The sequence below is a fragment of the Carcharhinus amblyrhynchos genome, chromosome 15 (genome assembly GCF_965287045.1).
Source record: "Carcharhinus amblyrhynchos chromosome 15, sCarAmb.v2.hapA, whole genome shotgun sequence".
NCBI classification, from domain to species: Eukaryota; Metazoa; Chordata; class Chondrichthyes; order Carcharhiniformes; family Carcharhinidae; genus Carcharhinus; species Carcharhinus amblyrhynchos.
The window spans coordinates 67950134-67966769 of NC_137338.1; the positions used below are offsets into that span (position 1 = coordinate 67950134).

Below are 16636 nucleotides of genomic sequence, written 5' to 3' on the forward strand. Positions count from 1 at the left end.
ATTTGGCAGGTAAGGTCTTTGAAGAAAAATATTCAGGTTTGGGACAGGAGGGAGCCTTTCAGGGGAGTTTGACTCAATGATTTAAGAGAAAGGATAATCTTGGCTGTTAGCAAAAATGAAGTTATTACAATAGCAAAAATAAACAGCTGCTAATTGATTGAATGGATCTTTGTTTGAGGCTGTGGTCACTGACCCGTGTTGGCACCTCGTCCGGCAACACACAATTGTAAATAATTCACATCCTAATTTACAAATCCTGTCCTGGTCTCAAATCTGCCATCTTGGTAACCTTCCTCAGTCTTATAATCCTCTGTAATCCACACATTCTCCAATTCTTGACTTCAGCACTAGGAGCTGGCCTTTCAGGTGCTGAGGCACAAAGCTCAGGCATTTCCTCCCGTCTCTCTGAGACACTCCTTCAGACCTTTTTGTTTGATTAAGCTTTCGATAACATGGCCTAATCTGGGTAAAACTGTGTCTATTAAAAGGTCCTCTATAACTATTGCAAATATTCAGTACTGCATAAAAAGCAAATTTCAGTCTGGAATTCCCTCCTCTCCACTCCTACCACCCCCCTGACAGTTGTGCCAATAACCACAACAAGATCTGTGCAAGAGGCTAATGATCCTGTGAGCATATCAGAGTGCCAGATAGGTCAGTGGGGGAGCAACAGATTGAGCTCCACCAATAAGACTAAAAACACTAAAGACTGGAACCACCAGTACATGCAGACATCAAATTGACTTGTAGCAGCAATATCACAGGTAGCACAGTGTTTAGCACTGCTGCCTCACAGCTCCAGGTACCTAGATTCGATTCCCAGCTTGGGTCACTGAACCGTGGGAGGAAACTGGAGCACCCAGAGGAAACCCATGCAGACAGGGGGAGAATATGCAAACTCCATACAGGCAAAAGTGTGCAGGTTAGGTTGAGTGGTCACCCTAAATTGTCCCTCAGTGTCCCAGGATGTGTAGGGGGTAAATGTGTGGGGTTGTGCAGATAGGGCCTAGGGTGGGATTGTCAGTGTAGATTCGATGGGCCAAATGGCCTCCTTCTACACTGTAGGATTTTTATGATCAATAATAGGGAATAATAATATAAAGCAGCATAAAATCAGAAAGCATGGATTTAGAAACTACAAATCTTCACAAATTCACTGAAATATGAGAAAGAAGTTGGTGCACATTGTCCAATAAATGTAATTTGCTGGATTGTCAGAAGGCATTTTGATTATTGAATCTTTGTTGAAGCAATTATGTTGTCACATAAATGGAATCAACATTCTTATTATGAAAACCAAAACAAGTTCACTGTCAAACTGATAAAAAGTTATAATTTGCTGCCCTGATATTATATTGATTCTATACATTCTATTTTCAGCAACGGGGAACAATTAAACACATTTCTTATTCTTTCCTGTGCTAGAGGGAAAAACAACTCATCAAAATCACTTGCAATGATTACAGCAGTAAAAAAAAACCCACAAAGAAGTAAAAGTTTTATTAAGTCAGGAACCAGGTATTATAAAATATCAATATTTAAGATTTAATGTTTTCTATCAAAATACTTGAGTTTTCCAGCTGGATCCGGAATTATCTGCAGGAAAAAAACATAAAAAGCAAAAATCAAAAAAAGATACTTTGACAAACACCTCCAGGCTAGCTGCTGATAAACAGGAGTGCAAGTTATAACTAGAAAGAACAAAACCTAAACATTAAACCAACTGCAGCTCTTTGGTGATACTACTATCTCATTGTACCTTACTCATCCTGCAAACATAAGGGTTTCCTTTCAGAGAATCGTAGTGCATTTCTTTCTCCAATACAAATAAATGTACCCAAATATGTAAAACAGTAAAAGAGAATGACAAGAGTGTATTAAGGGCCCTAGAAAATTGGATAAAATCTGGAATAAAACATCTTTCAAAAGTTTCACTTAAAGGGGTAAGACATGATCGGAGAGCTCCAAGCCATGGTATACTCCTCTTGCTCCATGTGGAAGGCTGGGGACAGTTCAAGTCCCCTGGGTCGGCATGCATGCAGGAAGTGTCTCCAACCACAGCTCCTAGAAGCTCGAGTTTCAAAGCTGGAGCGGTGGCTGGAGACACTGTGGAGCATCCGCGGGTCAGGGAGTATCGTGGATAGCACGTATAGAGAGGTGGTCAAACTGCAGGCAGGAAGGGAATGGGTGACCACCAGACAGAGCAAAAGAGATAGGCAGATAGTGCAGGAATCTCCTGTGGCCATTCCCCTGCAAGGCAGATAAACGGCTTTGGATACTGTTGAGGGAAATGACCTCTCCAGGAAAGCAGTAGCAGGAACCAAACTCCTTGCATCACAGTTGGTTCAGCTGCAGAGGGGAGGAGTAAAAAGTGTGCCAGTACAATAATTATAGGGGATTCAATTGTAAGGGGAATAGACAAGCATTTCTGTGGCTGCAAACGAGACTCCAGGATGGTATGTTGCCTCCCTGGTGCTAGGATCAAAAATGGCTTGGAGCAGCTGCAGTTCATTCTGAAGGGGGGGCGAACAGCTGGTGATCGTAGTACATGTTGATACAAACAACATAGTAAATAATGCTTTCTTGAACAGTATGTAATGGAACCTATGAAGGAACAAGCTATCTTAGATCTGGTCCTGTGTAATGAGACAGGAATAATTAATTATCTTGCAGTTAGGGATCCTCTCAGAAGAAGCGATCACTGTATGGAGCATGAGAAGGTAAATCCAATACCTGTGTCTTGTGTTTAAACAAGGAAGACTAAAAAGGGATGAGGGAGGCGTTGGATAAGATAGACTGGGAGCAAAAACTTTGTAGTGGGACAATTGAGAAACAGTGGAGGACTTTCAAAGCGATCTTTCACAGTGCTCCCAAATTTATAAGGTAAGACTGTAGAAAAAGAGATAATCAGCCATGGATATTTAAGGAAATAAAAGGAGGGTATCAAATTGAAAGAAAATGCATACAAAGTGGCAAAGATTAGTGGGAATCTAGAGGATTAGGAAATCTTTAAAGGTTAACAGAAAGCCATGAAAAAAGCTCTCAAAAAAAGTAAGATGGATTATGAGAGTAAACTAGCTCAGAATATAAAAAGATAGCAAAAGTTTCTACAAATATATAAAACTAAAGAGTGGCTAAAATAAACATTGGTCTTTTAGAAGATGAGAAGGGGAATGCAATAATTGAAAATGAGAAAATGGCTGAGGCCATTGAGCAGGTATTTTGTGTCAGTCTTCACAGTGCAAGACACAAATAACATGCAACAAATTGATGACAGGAAGGCAATGGCACGTGAAGACCTGGAAACTATTATCACAAAAAAGGTAGTATTGGGCAAGTTAATGGGGCTAAAAGTAGACAAGTCTCTTGGTCCAGATGGAATGCATCCCAGGGTACTGAAAGAGATGGCAGGAGAAATAGCAAGTCCATTAGTTCGCTGGATTCTGGGGTGGTTTCCGGAGATTGGAAAACAGCAAACGTGATGCCACTATTTAAAAAAGGACGTAGATAAAAGGTGGTTAACCACAGGCCAGTTAGCTTAACTTCTGTAATAGGGAAAATGTTTGAATCTATCATCAAGGAAGAAATAGTGAAACATCTGGATACAAACTGTCTTACTGGTAAGATGCAGCATAGGTTCATGAAGGCTAGGTCATGTTTGACAACATTACATGTGCAGTGGACAATGGGGAATCTGTGGATGTGGTATATCTGGATTTCCAGAAGGCATTTGACAAGGTGCGCACCAAAGACTGCTGCATGAGATAAAGGTGCACGGTGTTACGGGTAACGTATTAGAAGATTGGTTAACTAACAGAAAGCAAAGAGTGGGGCTAAATGGGTGTTTTTCTGGTTGGCGATCAGTGACAAGTGGTGTGCCTCAGGGATCATAAAACATTACAGTGCAGTACAGGCCCTTCGGCCCTCAATGTTGGGCTGAATCTGAAGTCCATCTAACCTACACTACTCCAATATCATCCATATGTTTATCCAATGACTATTTAAATGCCCTTAACATTGGCGAGTCCACTACTGTTGCAGGCAGGGCATTCCATGCCCTTACTACTGAGTAAAGATCCTACCTCTGACATCTGTCCTATATCTATCATCCCTCAATTTAAAGCTATGTACCCCCCGTGCTAGCCATCACCATCTGAGGAAAAAGGCTCTCACTGTCCACCCTATCTAATCCACTGATCATCTTGTATGCCTCAATTAAGTCACCTCTTAACCTTCTTCTCTCTAACAGAAACAGGCTCTAGTCCCTCAACCTTTCTCATAAGGCCTTCCCACCATACCAGGCAACATCCTGGTAAATCTCCTCTGCACCCTTTCCAATGGTTCCACATCCGTCCTAAAATGTGGCAATCAGAACTGAATGCAATACTCCAAGTGCAGCCGCAGAGTTTTGTACAGCTGCAACATGGCCTCATGGCTCCGAAACTCAATCCCTCTACCAATAAAAGCTAACACACCATACGCTTTCTTAACAATCCTATCGACCTGGATGCCAACTTTCAGGGATCTATGCACAAGGACACTGAGATCTCTCTGCTCATCCACATCTTACCATTAGCCCAATACTCTGTATTCCTGTTACTCCTTCCACCTCTCACTTTTCCACATTAAACTCCATTTGCCACCTCTCAGCCCAGCTCTGCATCTACATCCCTCTGTAACTTGCAACATCCTTCCGCACTGTCCACAACTCCACCGATTTTAGTGTCATCCGCAAATTTACTAACCCATCCTTCTACGCCCTCATCCAGATCATTTATAAAAATGACAAACAGCAGTGGCCCTAAAACAGGTCCTTGCGGTACACCACTAGTAACTGAACTCCAGGATGAATATTTCCCATCAACTACCACCCTCTGTCTTCTTACAGCTAGTAAGTCTCACAACACTCGGTTAAAGTCCAACCAGTTTATTAGACTTATTAACCTGGTGTTGTGAGACTTCTTACTGTGATTACCCCAGTCCAACGCTGGCATCTCCACATCATTCTTACAGCTAGCCAATTTCTGATCCAAACCGCTAAATCACCCTCAATCCCATGCCTCCATATTTTCTGCAATAGCTTACTGTGGGGAGCCTTATCAAATGCTTTACTGAAATCCATATACACCTCTTTGGTCACCTTCTCAAAGAACTCAGTAAGGTTTGTGAGGCATGACCTATCCTTCACAAAACCGTTATGACTATCCCTAATCAAATTATTTCGTTCTAGGTGATCAGTGTTGGGACTGCAGTTGTTTACATAGCATGTAACAGCAGGGTACAGGCCCTTCAGCCTTCAATGTTGTGCCGAGCTATGCCCAATCCCAAGATCAAGCTATCCTCTCTCTATAATTTTGGAGTGCTCCATGTGCTTATCCAATAAACGCTTGAAAGTTCCTAAAGTGTCTGACTCCACTAGCACAGCAGGCAGTCTATTCCACACCCCAACCACTCGCTGAGTGAAGAATCTACCTTGGACATCCCTCCTATATCTCCCACCATGAACTTTATAGTTATGCCCCCCAGTAACAGCTACATCCACCCGAGGTAATAGTCTCTGTAGGTCCACTCTATCAATCCCTCTCATCATCTTATAAACCTCTATTAAGTCGCCTCTCATCCTCCTCCTTTCTAAAGGGAAAAGACCCAGCTCCCTTAACCTTTTCTCATATACCTACCCTCCAAACCAGGCAGCATCCTGGTAAATCTCCTCTGCACTCTCTCCAATGCTTCCACATCCTTCTCATAGTGAGGTGACCAGAACTGAACACAATATTCCAAATGTCCGGTACAGTTGCAGCATAACCCCACAGCTTTTAATAAACGCTAACACACTATAAGCCTTCTTCACAGCTCCATCCACCTGAGTGGCAACCTTCAGAGATCTGTGGTTATGAACCTCAAGATCTCTCTGTTCGTCCACACTCCTTAGAACCCTGCCACTGACCCTGTAATCTGCTTTCAAGTTTGTCCTACCAAAATGAATCATGTCACACTTACCAGGGTTAAACTCCATCTGCCACTTTTCGGCCCAGCTCTGCATCCTATCAATGTCTCTTTGCAGCCTGCACGAGTCCTCCATTTCATCCGCTCCTCCATCAATCTTAGTGTCGTCACCCTTCAGCCCCTTCTTCCAAGTCATTGATAAATATCACAAAAAGCAGAAGACCCAGCACTGACCCCTGTGGTGCATCGCTGGTAACTGGTCTCCAGTCTGAAAATTTCCCCTCCACCACCACCCTCTGTCTTCTATGATACAGCCTTATCCAATCAGCCAAATTTCCTTCTATTCCACACATCTTCATCAGCCTACCATGGGGAACCTTATCAAATGCCTTACTAAAATCCATGTATACGATATCAACTGCTTTATCTTCGTCGACACACTTAGTTACCTCCTCAAAGAATTCAATCAAATTTGTGATGCAGGACTTACCTCTCACGAAACCGTGCTGACTATCCTGGATTAAACTGCATCTTTCCAAGTGGTCATTAAGGACCCTTTCCATTAACTTACTGACCACTGAAGTAAGACTAACTGGCCTATAATTACCAGGGTCATTCCTATTTCCTTTCTTGAAGACAGGAACAACATTTGCCACTCTCCAGTCCTCTGGCACTATCCCCGTGAAAAGTCTGACAACACCAGGTTTTAGTCCAACCGATTTATTTGATGAAAGCTTGTGAGTTTACTATCAAATAAATTGATTGGACTAAAACCTGTTGTTGTCAGACTTTTTACTGTGTTTACCCCAGTCCAACACCAGCACATCCACATCATGACTATCCCCGTGGACAGTGAGGACCCAAAGATCAAAGCTAAAGCCCCGCAATCTCGTCCCTTGCCTCCCAAAGTATCCTAGGATGTATCCCATCTGGCCCAGGGGACTTAGCCATCCTCAGGTGTTTCAAAATTGCTAATACATCTTCCCTCAGAACATCTACCTCCTCCATCCTATCAGCCTGTATCACACACACATCCTCAAAAACACTGCCACTCTCCTTAGTGAACACTGAAGAGAAGTATTCATTCAACGCCTCAACTATCTCTTCTGACTCCATGCACAAGTTCCCACTACTATCCTTGACTGGCCCTAACCTCATCCTGGTCATTCTTTTATTTCTCACATAAGAGTAAAAAGCCTTGGGGTTTTCTTTTATCCGACCCACCAAGGACTTCTCATGCCCTCTCCTAAGCATTTTCTGTAACTCATTCCTGGCTACCTTGTAACACTCAAGCAACCCAACTGAACCTTGTTTTCTCATCCTTACATACGCTTCCGTTTTCCTCTTGACAAGACATTCAACATCCTTTGTGAACTATGGTTCCCTCACTCAGCCATTTCCTCCCTGCTTGCCAGGGACATATCTCTCAAGGACACACAGTATTTGTTCCTTGAAAAAGCTTCACTTTTCGTTTGTGCCCGATACCTGACAGTTTCTGCTCCCATCTTATGCTCCCTAATTCTTGCCTAATTGCATCATAGTTACCCCTGCCCCAATTATAAATCTTGCCGTATCGTCTAATCCTATCCCTCTCCATTGCAATAATGAAGGACACCGAATTGTGGTCACTATCTCCAAAGTGCTCTCCCACAAACAAATCTAACACTTGGCCCTGTTCATGGTTTTGTGAAGGGTAGGTTGTGCCTTACTAACCTTATTGAGTTTTTGAGAAAGTGACCAAAGAGGTGGATGGGGGTAAGGCAGTTGACGTGGTATATATGGACTTTAGTAAGGCGTTTGATAAGGTTCACAATGGAAGGTTTCTGCAGAAAATGCAGATGTATGGGATTGGGGGTGATTTAGTTAATTGGATCAGGAATTGGCTAGCAGATAGGAGACAGAGGGTGGTGGTTGATGGAAAGTATTCGTCATGGAGCTCGGTTACAAGTGGTGTGCCTCAGGGATCTGTTTTGGGGCCACTGCTGTTTGTAATTTTAATACATGATCTGAATGAGGGTATAGTTGGGTGGATCAGTAAATTTGCTGATGACACCAAAGTTGGAGGAGTGGTAGATAGTGAAGAGGGGTGTCATAGTTTACAGAGAGACTTGGACAAGTTGCAGAGCTGGGCCGAGAGGTGGCAGATGGAGTTTAATGCGGAAAAGTGTGAAGTAATTCACTTTGGCAGGAATAACAGATGTGTATAGGGCTAACGGTAGGACTCTGAATAGTGTTGATGAACAGAGGGATCTAGGTGTATGTGTACATAGATCCCTGAAAGTTGGGAATATGGTGTCTTGGCGTTTATTGGTAGGGGGATTGAATTTAGGAGCCGCAACATCATGTTGCAACTGTACAAAACTCTGGTGCGTCCACACTTGGAGTATTGTGTGCAGTTCTGGTCCCCACATTATAGGAAGGATGTGGAGGCATTGGAGAGGGTGCAGAGGAGGTTTACCAGGATGTTGCCTGGTATGGAGGGAAGGTCCTATGAGGAGAGACTGAGGGATTTGGGGCTGTTTTCGCTAGAAAGAAGGCGGCTAAGAGGGGACCTTATTGAAACATATAAGATGATTAGAGGTTTAGATAGAGCGGACAGTGATAGCCTTTTTCCTCGGATGGAGAAAGCTAGCACAAGGGGGCATAGCTTTAAATTAAGGGGTGTTAGATATAGGACGGATGTCAGAGGTAGGTTCTTTACCCAGAGGGTGGTGAGGGATTGGAATGCCCTGCCTGCTGCAGTTGTAGATGCGCCTAGTTTGGGGGCGTTTAAGAGATCCGTGGATAGGTTTATGGATGGAAAGGGATTGGTTTAGGTTAGAGGGTCATTGCTTTTTTAATTGGTCGGCGCAACATCGTGGGCCAAAGGGCCTGTTCTGCGCTGTAATGTTCAATGTTCTATTACCCAGTACCAAGTCCAATGTGGCCCCACTTCTTGTCGGTTTATCCACATATTGTGTCAGGAAACTCTCCTGCACACACTACAAAAAGTGTCCATCCGAACTATTTAACCTATAAAGGTTCCAATCAATATTTGGAAAGTTAAAATCACCCATGATAACTACCCTGTGACCTCCACACCGATCCATAATCTGCTTTGCCATTTCCTCCTCCAAATCTCTACTACTATTTGGGGGCCTATAGAAAACTCCTAACAATGTGACTGATCCTTTCCTATTTCTAACTTCAGCCCATATTACCTCAGTAGGTAGATCGCCCTCGAACTGCCTTTCAGCAACCGTTAAACTATCCTTGATTAACACTGCTACTCCTTCACCTCTTCTACCGTTTTCTTACTGAAACATCTACACCCCAGAATTGCCAACAACCATTCCTGTCCCTGTTCTAACCATGTCTACGTAATGGCCACAACATCATAGTCCCAAGTACCAATCCACGCTCCAAGTTCACCTACCTTATTCCTGATGCTCCTTGCATTGAAGTACATACACTTCAACCCACCATCCTGTCTGCCTGTACACTCCTGCAACATGGTACCTCGCGACCCTCGACACTAGTTTTTGGACTACATTTCATTTTCCCATCCCCCTGACAATTTAAGATTTACATAGATAATTTGGAGTTGGGGACCAAGTGTAATCTGTCAAAATTTGCAGATGACACGAAGATGAGTGGCAGAGCAAAGTGTGCAGAGGATGCTGAAAGTCTGCAAAGGGATATAGATAGTCTTAAGTGAGTGGGCGAGGATCTGGCAGATGGAGTACAATGTTGGTAAATGTGAGGTCATCCATTTTGGTAGGAATAACAGTAAAATGGACTATTATTTAAATGGTAAAAAATTGCAGCATACTGCTATGCAGGGGGACCTGGATGTCTTATGCAAGAATCTCAAAGAGTTGGTTTGCAGGTGCAGCAGTAATTAAGAAGGCAAATGGAATTTTGTCCTTCATTGCTAGAGGATGGAGTTTAAAAACAGCAAGGTTATGTTGCAGCTGTATAAGATGCTGGTGAGACCACTGTGTATAGTTTTGATCTCCTTACTTGAGAAAGGATATACTGGCACTGGAGGCAGGCAGAGGAGATTCACTAGATTGATTCCAGAGTTGAGAGGGTTGGCTTAAGAGGAGAGACTGAGTTGACTGGGGCTACACTCACTGGAATTCAGAATGAGGGGAGATCTTATAGAAACATATAAGATTATGAAGGAAATAGATAAGATAGAAGCAGGGAAGTTGTTTCCACTGGCAGCTGAAACTAGAACAAGGGGACATGGCCTCAAAATAAGGGGAAGCAGGTTTAGGACCGAGCTGAGGAGGAACAGTTTCGCACAAAGGGTTGTGAATCTGTGGAATTCCCTGTCCAGTGGAGCAATTGAGGCTACCTCGTTGAATGTTTTTAAATGCAACGATAGCTAAATTTTTGACAGTAAAGGAATTAAGGATTATGGTGAGCGGGCGAGTAAGTCCACGAAAAGATCAGCCATGATCTTATTGAATCGTGGAGCAGCTCAAGGGGCTAGATAGCCTACTCCTGCTCCTAGCTCTTAATACGGCTAAACATATACAAGGAATGGTCATGGTCAGCAGGCTTCAGCCAAAGCCTAAAATGACCTTGCCAAGTTGCCCAGGCTATTCATTACTGTCATACTCTTAGCTTCAGTGAGGATAACGTAGGCCCGAAGGTGGGTAAAAAAAAAATCACACAATTATAACTTCTTGCAAAGGTGCTTATTTTTACTTAAAATCCCAGTACAAAAAAAAGGTTTTGATGGACCAGAGTATCAAATACAAAACAAACACCTAATTAGTATGTCTTTACAGTATATGAGCTATTATATCCGTGGAATCCCCCAACCAGGGAGATCTGTGCACATGCCACTTTTGGACAGGCACTATAATGAACAAATAAACAAGTTGTATAGAGGTTGTTAACAGTGTGCCAGGGCCTTCCATCACAATTACAAGACTAGGACCACAATAGAGGAATACAAGGCTTGGGTAGCGTCACATTTGGATTTGTCTAGCTTTGGTCCACATGTCAGAAAGATTCTACTCCAACCCATGCTAAAAAGATAAGATTTTATGCCTTGACTTTGTAATTTATTGAAGTTATAATCCACTTTGTGAAAAACTAATATGGGGAATTTTAATCCCAGAATGTGAAACAAGATATGTGGAGAAAATAGAACATAGAACATAGAACACTACAGCACAAACAGGCCCTTCGGCCCACAAGTTGCACCGATCACATCATCACCTACCAACCTACAGACCTATCTATAACCCTCAATCTCATTAAACCCCATATACTCATCCAGAAGTCTTTTAAAAGACCCCAGCGAGTTCGCCTCCACCACCACTGACGGCAGCCGATTCCATTCACTCACCACCCTCTGAGTGAAAAACTTACCCCTAACATCACTTCTGAACCTCCCTCCCCGCACCTTAAATCTGTGTCCTCTCGTAGCGACCATTTCAAACCAGGGAAATAGCCTCTGAGAGTCCACCCTATCTATTCCTCTCAAAATTTTGTAAACTTCTATCAGGTCGCCTCTCAACCTTCGTCTCTCCAGGGAAAAGAGTCCCAGCTCCCTCAACCTAACTTCATAAGGCATGCCTCCCAGTCCAGGCAACATCCTTGTAAATCTCCTCTGCACCCTTTCAATAGCTTCTACATCCTTCCTATAGTGAGGCGACCAGAACTGCGCACAATACTCCAAATGAGGCCTGACAAGGGTCTTATAAAGTTCCAGCATTACCTCCCGACTCCTAAACTCAATCCCTTGATTAATGAAGGCCAGTACACCATACGCCTTCTTGACCACCTCCTCCACCTGCGAGGCCGATTTAAGAGTCCTGTGGACCCGGACCCCAAGATCCTTCTGCTCCTCAACACTACTCAGACTTCTGCCCTTGATAGTGTACTCGTTCATCCCGTTGGTTCTGCCAAAATGGACGACTACACATTTATCCGCGTTGAAGTCCATCTGCCACTTCTCCGCCCAGTCCTGCATCCTATCTATGTCCTGCTGCAACTTTTGCCATCCTTCCAGATCATCCACAACACCACCGACCTTCGTGTCATCAGCGAACTTACTTACCCATCCCTCCACTTCCTCATTCAGGTCATTTATGAAAATGACAAACAACAAGGGTCCCAGAACAGATCCTTGAGGCACTCCGCTGGTGACTGACCTCCATTCAGAAAAAGCCCCATCCACAACCACTCTCTGCCTTCTGCAGGCAAGCCAGTTCTGGATCCACAAGGCCAAAGGCCCTTGGATCCCATGCCCTCTCACCTTCTCAAGAAGTCTTGCATGGGGGACCTTATCAAACGCCTTGCTGAAGTCCATGTACACTACGTCCACGGCACTTCCTTCGTCAATGTGTTCAGTCACATTATCGAAGAACTCAACTAGGCTTGTAAGGCACGACCTGCCCTTGACAAATCCATGCTGACTATTCCTGATCATGTCAAACCTCTCCAAATGTTCGTAAATCTTGTCCCTCAGAAGCCTCTCCATCAGCTTACCAACCACTGAGGTCAGACTCACCGGTCGGTAATTTCCCGGGCTATCTCTGTTCCCTTTCTTAAAAATAGGAACTACATCCGCAATCCTCCAATCCTCTGGAACCTCTCCCGTCTCCATTGACGACGCAAAGATCATCGCCAGGGGCTCTGCAATCTCTTCCCTCGCCTCCCACAGTATCCTGGGGTACATCCCATCTGGTCCCGGCGACTTATCTACCTTGATAGAATTCAAAAGTTCCAACACATCCTCCTCCTTAATATTCACGTACTTAAAGAATATTCATTACAATCCTTCAAGAAAGCATTCAGATGAATGTCTGCACATTAAGTCTCATGTTACATGAAAGAGAGTAAATTAATCCTGAATAAATAAATAATGGCTCAGGATCTACTAATGCTCATGTGGGAACAGGAAAATGTTACAAGAACTCAATATAGTCACCAGTCTATCATACTGTGCACTATCTTTGGGTATTGAAGAGAGAAAATGTGGTTAAGGTAATGTAATAAGCATAAACAATGGTACGGTTGTATGAACACAATGACCGTTAACTGTTGAGAATGTGATCCTGTTGCTATTTTCTTTCCATCCCCCCCTCACTCTTTTGGATGTCCCATTAAGGATTGCTTTTATGCATTCTTTTATGGATACATGAAAAAAAACATACTAAACCCAAGATGTGATCCACAAAATTTGGGGATAAGTTGGGAAGAGTCTTTGTGGGATCTAATGGAACAGAACAGAAAAGGGTGCAGGACACATCAAGCAGAGGGGGTCGGGACTTGGGAGAATTCACTTTGTTTAGTAACACCTGAGGGCGGGAAGAGAGCTGGGATACAAGCATTGATAGAGATACAAACTAGCATGTGCAAGACAATCCATGCTGAGGGATGGTAAATATCTTATTGGGCACACATACAACATTATCCGTTATGGGATACCTAGGTTTAGGGAGAAAAAGATAGTTCCAGAAAAACAGCAGTAAATAAAGTTGAGGCCAGGGAGAAAGAAGGTCACACAGCAGCTTTCAAGAGGATTTGTAACATGGGCTGGGGGTTCAGACGGGGAGGAATTCGTAAGATGTGTATTGGAAGGGTCCTTGCAGCAGTATGTAGATAGCCCGACTAGAGAGGGGGCTATACTGGATTTAGTTCTGGGCAATGAGCTAGGTCAGGTGGTTGAGGTTGTGGTAGGTGAAAATGTGGCTAACACTGACCATAACTCTGTTTACTTTAGGATACGAATAGAAAAAGATGAGTGCTGTCCTAAGAGGAGGGTGCTAAATTGGGGAAAGGCTAGATACAGCCGGATTAGGCAGGAGCTTAGGGATACAGACTGGGATAGGCTGTTGGAAGGCAAGACCACGTTAGGCATGTGGGAGTCTTTCAAGGGAAAACCGCAATGGGTGCAGGAAAGGCATGTGCCGGTTAGGAGGAAGGATGGGAAAGGTAGGATTAGAGAGCCGTGGATTACTAGAGATATAGGTTAGGAAGAAACAAGAGGCGTATGTCAGGTCTAAGCAGCTGGGAACGGAGAGAGCGTTGGAAGAGTACAGAGAGAGTAGGAGGGATCTCAAAAGGGGAGTTCGGAGAGCAAATATATACTTAAAATCAATATCAGGCTAATTGTTAAGGCTGTCAGTTTGGAAAACTCAATTAGAAATACCTATTTGTGATTTCCATCAAAATGGTGATGTTGTTATTAACTTTAAATTTTGCTCACAGATTCTCACTGTCATATGACACCAACCATCAAACTTATCAGATCGTAGAACATTACAGCGCAGAACAGGCCCTTCGGCCCACGATGTTGCGCCGACCAGTTAAAAAACAATGACCCTCTAACCTAAACCAATCCCTTTTCATCCATAAACCTATCCACGGATCTCTTAAACGCCCCCAAACTAGGCGCATTTACAACTGCAGCAGGCAGGGCATTCCAATCCCTCACCACCCTCTGGGTAAAGAACTTACCCCTGACGTCCGCCCTATAACTACCCCCCCCTTAATTTAAAGTCATGCCCCCTCGTGCTAGCTTTCTCCATCCGAGGAAAAAGGCTATCACTATCCACCCTATCTAAACCTCTAATCATCTTACATGTTTCAATAAGATCCCCTCTTAGCTGCCTTCTTTCTAGCGAAAACAACCCCAAATCCCTCAGTCTCTCCTCATAGGACCTCCCCTCCATACCAGGCAACATCCTGGTAAACCTCCTCTGCACCCTCTCCAAAGCCTCCACATCCTTCCTATAATGTGGGAACTGCACACATATCAAGCATAACCTGTGTAAGTAAGACATTCCCAATTCCCAATTCCAGCAGGAAGTCCGTGCTCGCAAGTAACTCACTTCCAGTGATCTAGTCTGCTGTGCTGACGAAACAAAAACTGCTTATTTTAATACAGAACCTAAGCAGCACATTGTAATGTTATCATCTCTGCTGAGTTCAGGGTGGAGGAAGCTGCCTGCCGTACAGGATGCGATTAAAAAGACAAACTATCAAAGATACCAGCACAAAAGCACTTTTATTATTAGGTATAACACCATTTTTCAAGTTGTCAATTTTAATGTACACAGCAATTTAACATCTGTAATCACGCCTATTGTCATTAAGTTTACTTACAAATCTTCTCATGGCCACCACTGTTTCATAACATCTTCTGGTTTAATTTAATTAAAATATATCAGCAGCATGATTACATATGTTACTGCACTTTGACCTTTTAAAGCTCAAATATGGACTATACTTAAAGACAATAATACCATCGATGTGACAAAGCAAACGTAAAAGATTGTTGATATTTAAACATAATTCACTATGTATAAATTACGTAGTCCTTTTCTTAAACATGATGTTTTAGGTTAATTGACAATCTTACCGTATCACTTCCAGGTTTCCAACCAGCTGGGCAAACTAATAAAAGACATCAAAATAAAAGCACTTAAATTCATGCTGTAGCTGAGCAACTTCAATGCAAAGAAACACTATTCACTCTTTACTCGTAAAATATTTCATTTCCAGTTATTTAATTTTGCCAATCTATAATTTTCATGTACTTTGTTCCAATAATATTCATGCATACCTTCACCGTGTACGTCGGTGTACTGGAATGCTTGAACTAAACGAAGAGTTTCATCCACTGAACGGCCCACTGGAAGATCATTCATTGTAATTTGTCTCAGTGTTCCTTTGTCATCAATGATAAAGAGACCTCTGAAAAAAAAAGCATGAATATTGTCAACTTTGTCAAACATAATGGATGAAGCATACAATTTGCAAACACAAAATAGGCTGGAGAAAAGACAGTGGTAAACTATGAAAGTATTTGTTTTGTTGGAGGCATGTCCTCCTGCAATTTATTTACGTACTGCCTTTAGCATAATAAAATATCTCGAGACACTTCTTAGGTGCATCAAACAACATTTGTCACTGAACCATATGGGGCTGTTAGAACAAATTCAATTACAAAATTGCTGGTACAATCAGGAATTTTGACATTAAAATCCTGTGTGGTAATCAGGTGTTTCCTTGCCCACGTTTGATCTTATGCAATAACGTTTCATTGGATCTGGAGTTGATGTCGAGGGCAACTCCCACAAATGGACACCACTGAGCCCCCACGTCGACCAGATCTGTCCAATATACCAGGATGGTGATGGTGGTGTCTGGGACATTATCTGTAAGGTATGATTCCGTGTGTGGGAACACTCTTCCAGTTTTGGTATAAATGTCAGATGTTAGGATGGATGACTCTGCAGGGTTAACAGGATTGTGTTTACTGTTGTCACATCTAGTGCACATTGATTTCATTCCTTGTAAACTTCCTAGTAGTTGATACCACTGATTGGCTTCCTGGGCTATTTCAGAGGTTATTTATGAGTCAACCACATTGCTGTGTATCTGGAATCACAAGTAGGCCAGACCAGATAAGGATGATGGATTTCTTTCCTTCAAGGACATTAGTCAACCAGATCGACAGTGATTCCATGGTTCAGATTTTATTGCCGTGGTGCGATTCAAGCCCAGGTTCCCAGAGCATTAGCTTGGGCACCTGGATTACTAGTCCGGTGTCAATACCACTATGCCACCATCTTCCATACTCCCATCTGCTCAACATTCAAGGGTAATCCAAAGATAATCCTAATTTCCTTTCTTAACTGCGTGCCATTTTCTTAAACCCCTCTTCTCATTCCTCTTA

At 43.0% G+C, this 16636-nt stretch overlaps 1 protein-coding gene across 1 annotated transcript in view; it reads right to left on the reverse strand.

The window, feature by feature from the left end:
• Positions 1–1485: 1485 nt before the first annotated feature.
• prdx4 (peroxiredoxin 4) overlaps positions 1486–16636 on the reverse strand; it is a 29258-nt gene continuing 14107 nt past the window's right edge. The window contains exons 5-7 of the mRNA XM_080204135.1: positions 15521–15651; positions 15317–15351; positions 1486–1596 (exon numbers count right to left, since the gene is read on the reverse strand). Of these exons, the coding sequence (XP_080060261.1) occupies positions 1546–1596; positions 15317–15351; positions 15521–15651 (217 nt within the window). The 3' untranslated portion in view covers positions 1486–1545. The remainder of the gene's footprint in view (positions 1597–15316; positions 15352–15520; positions 15652–16636) is intronic.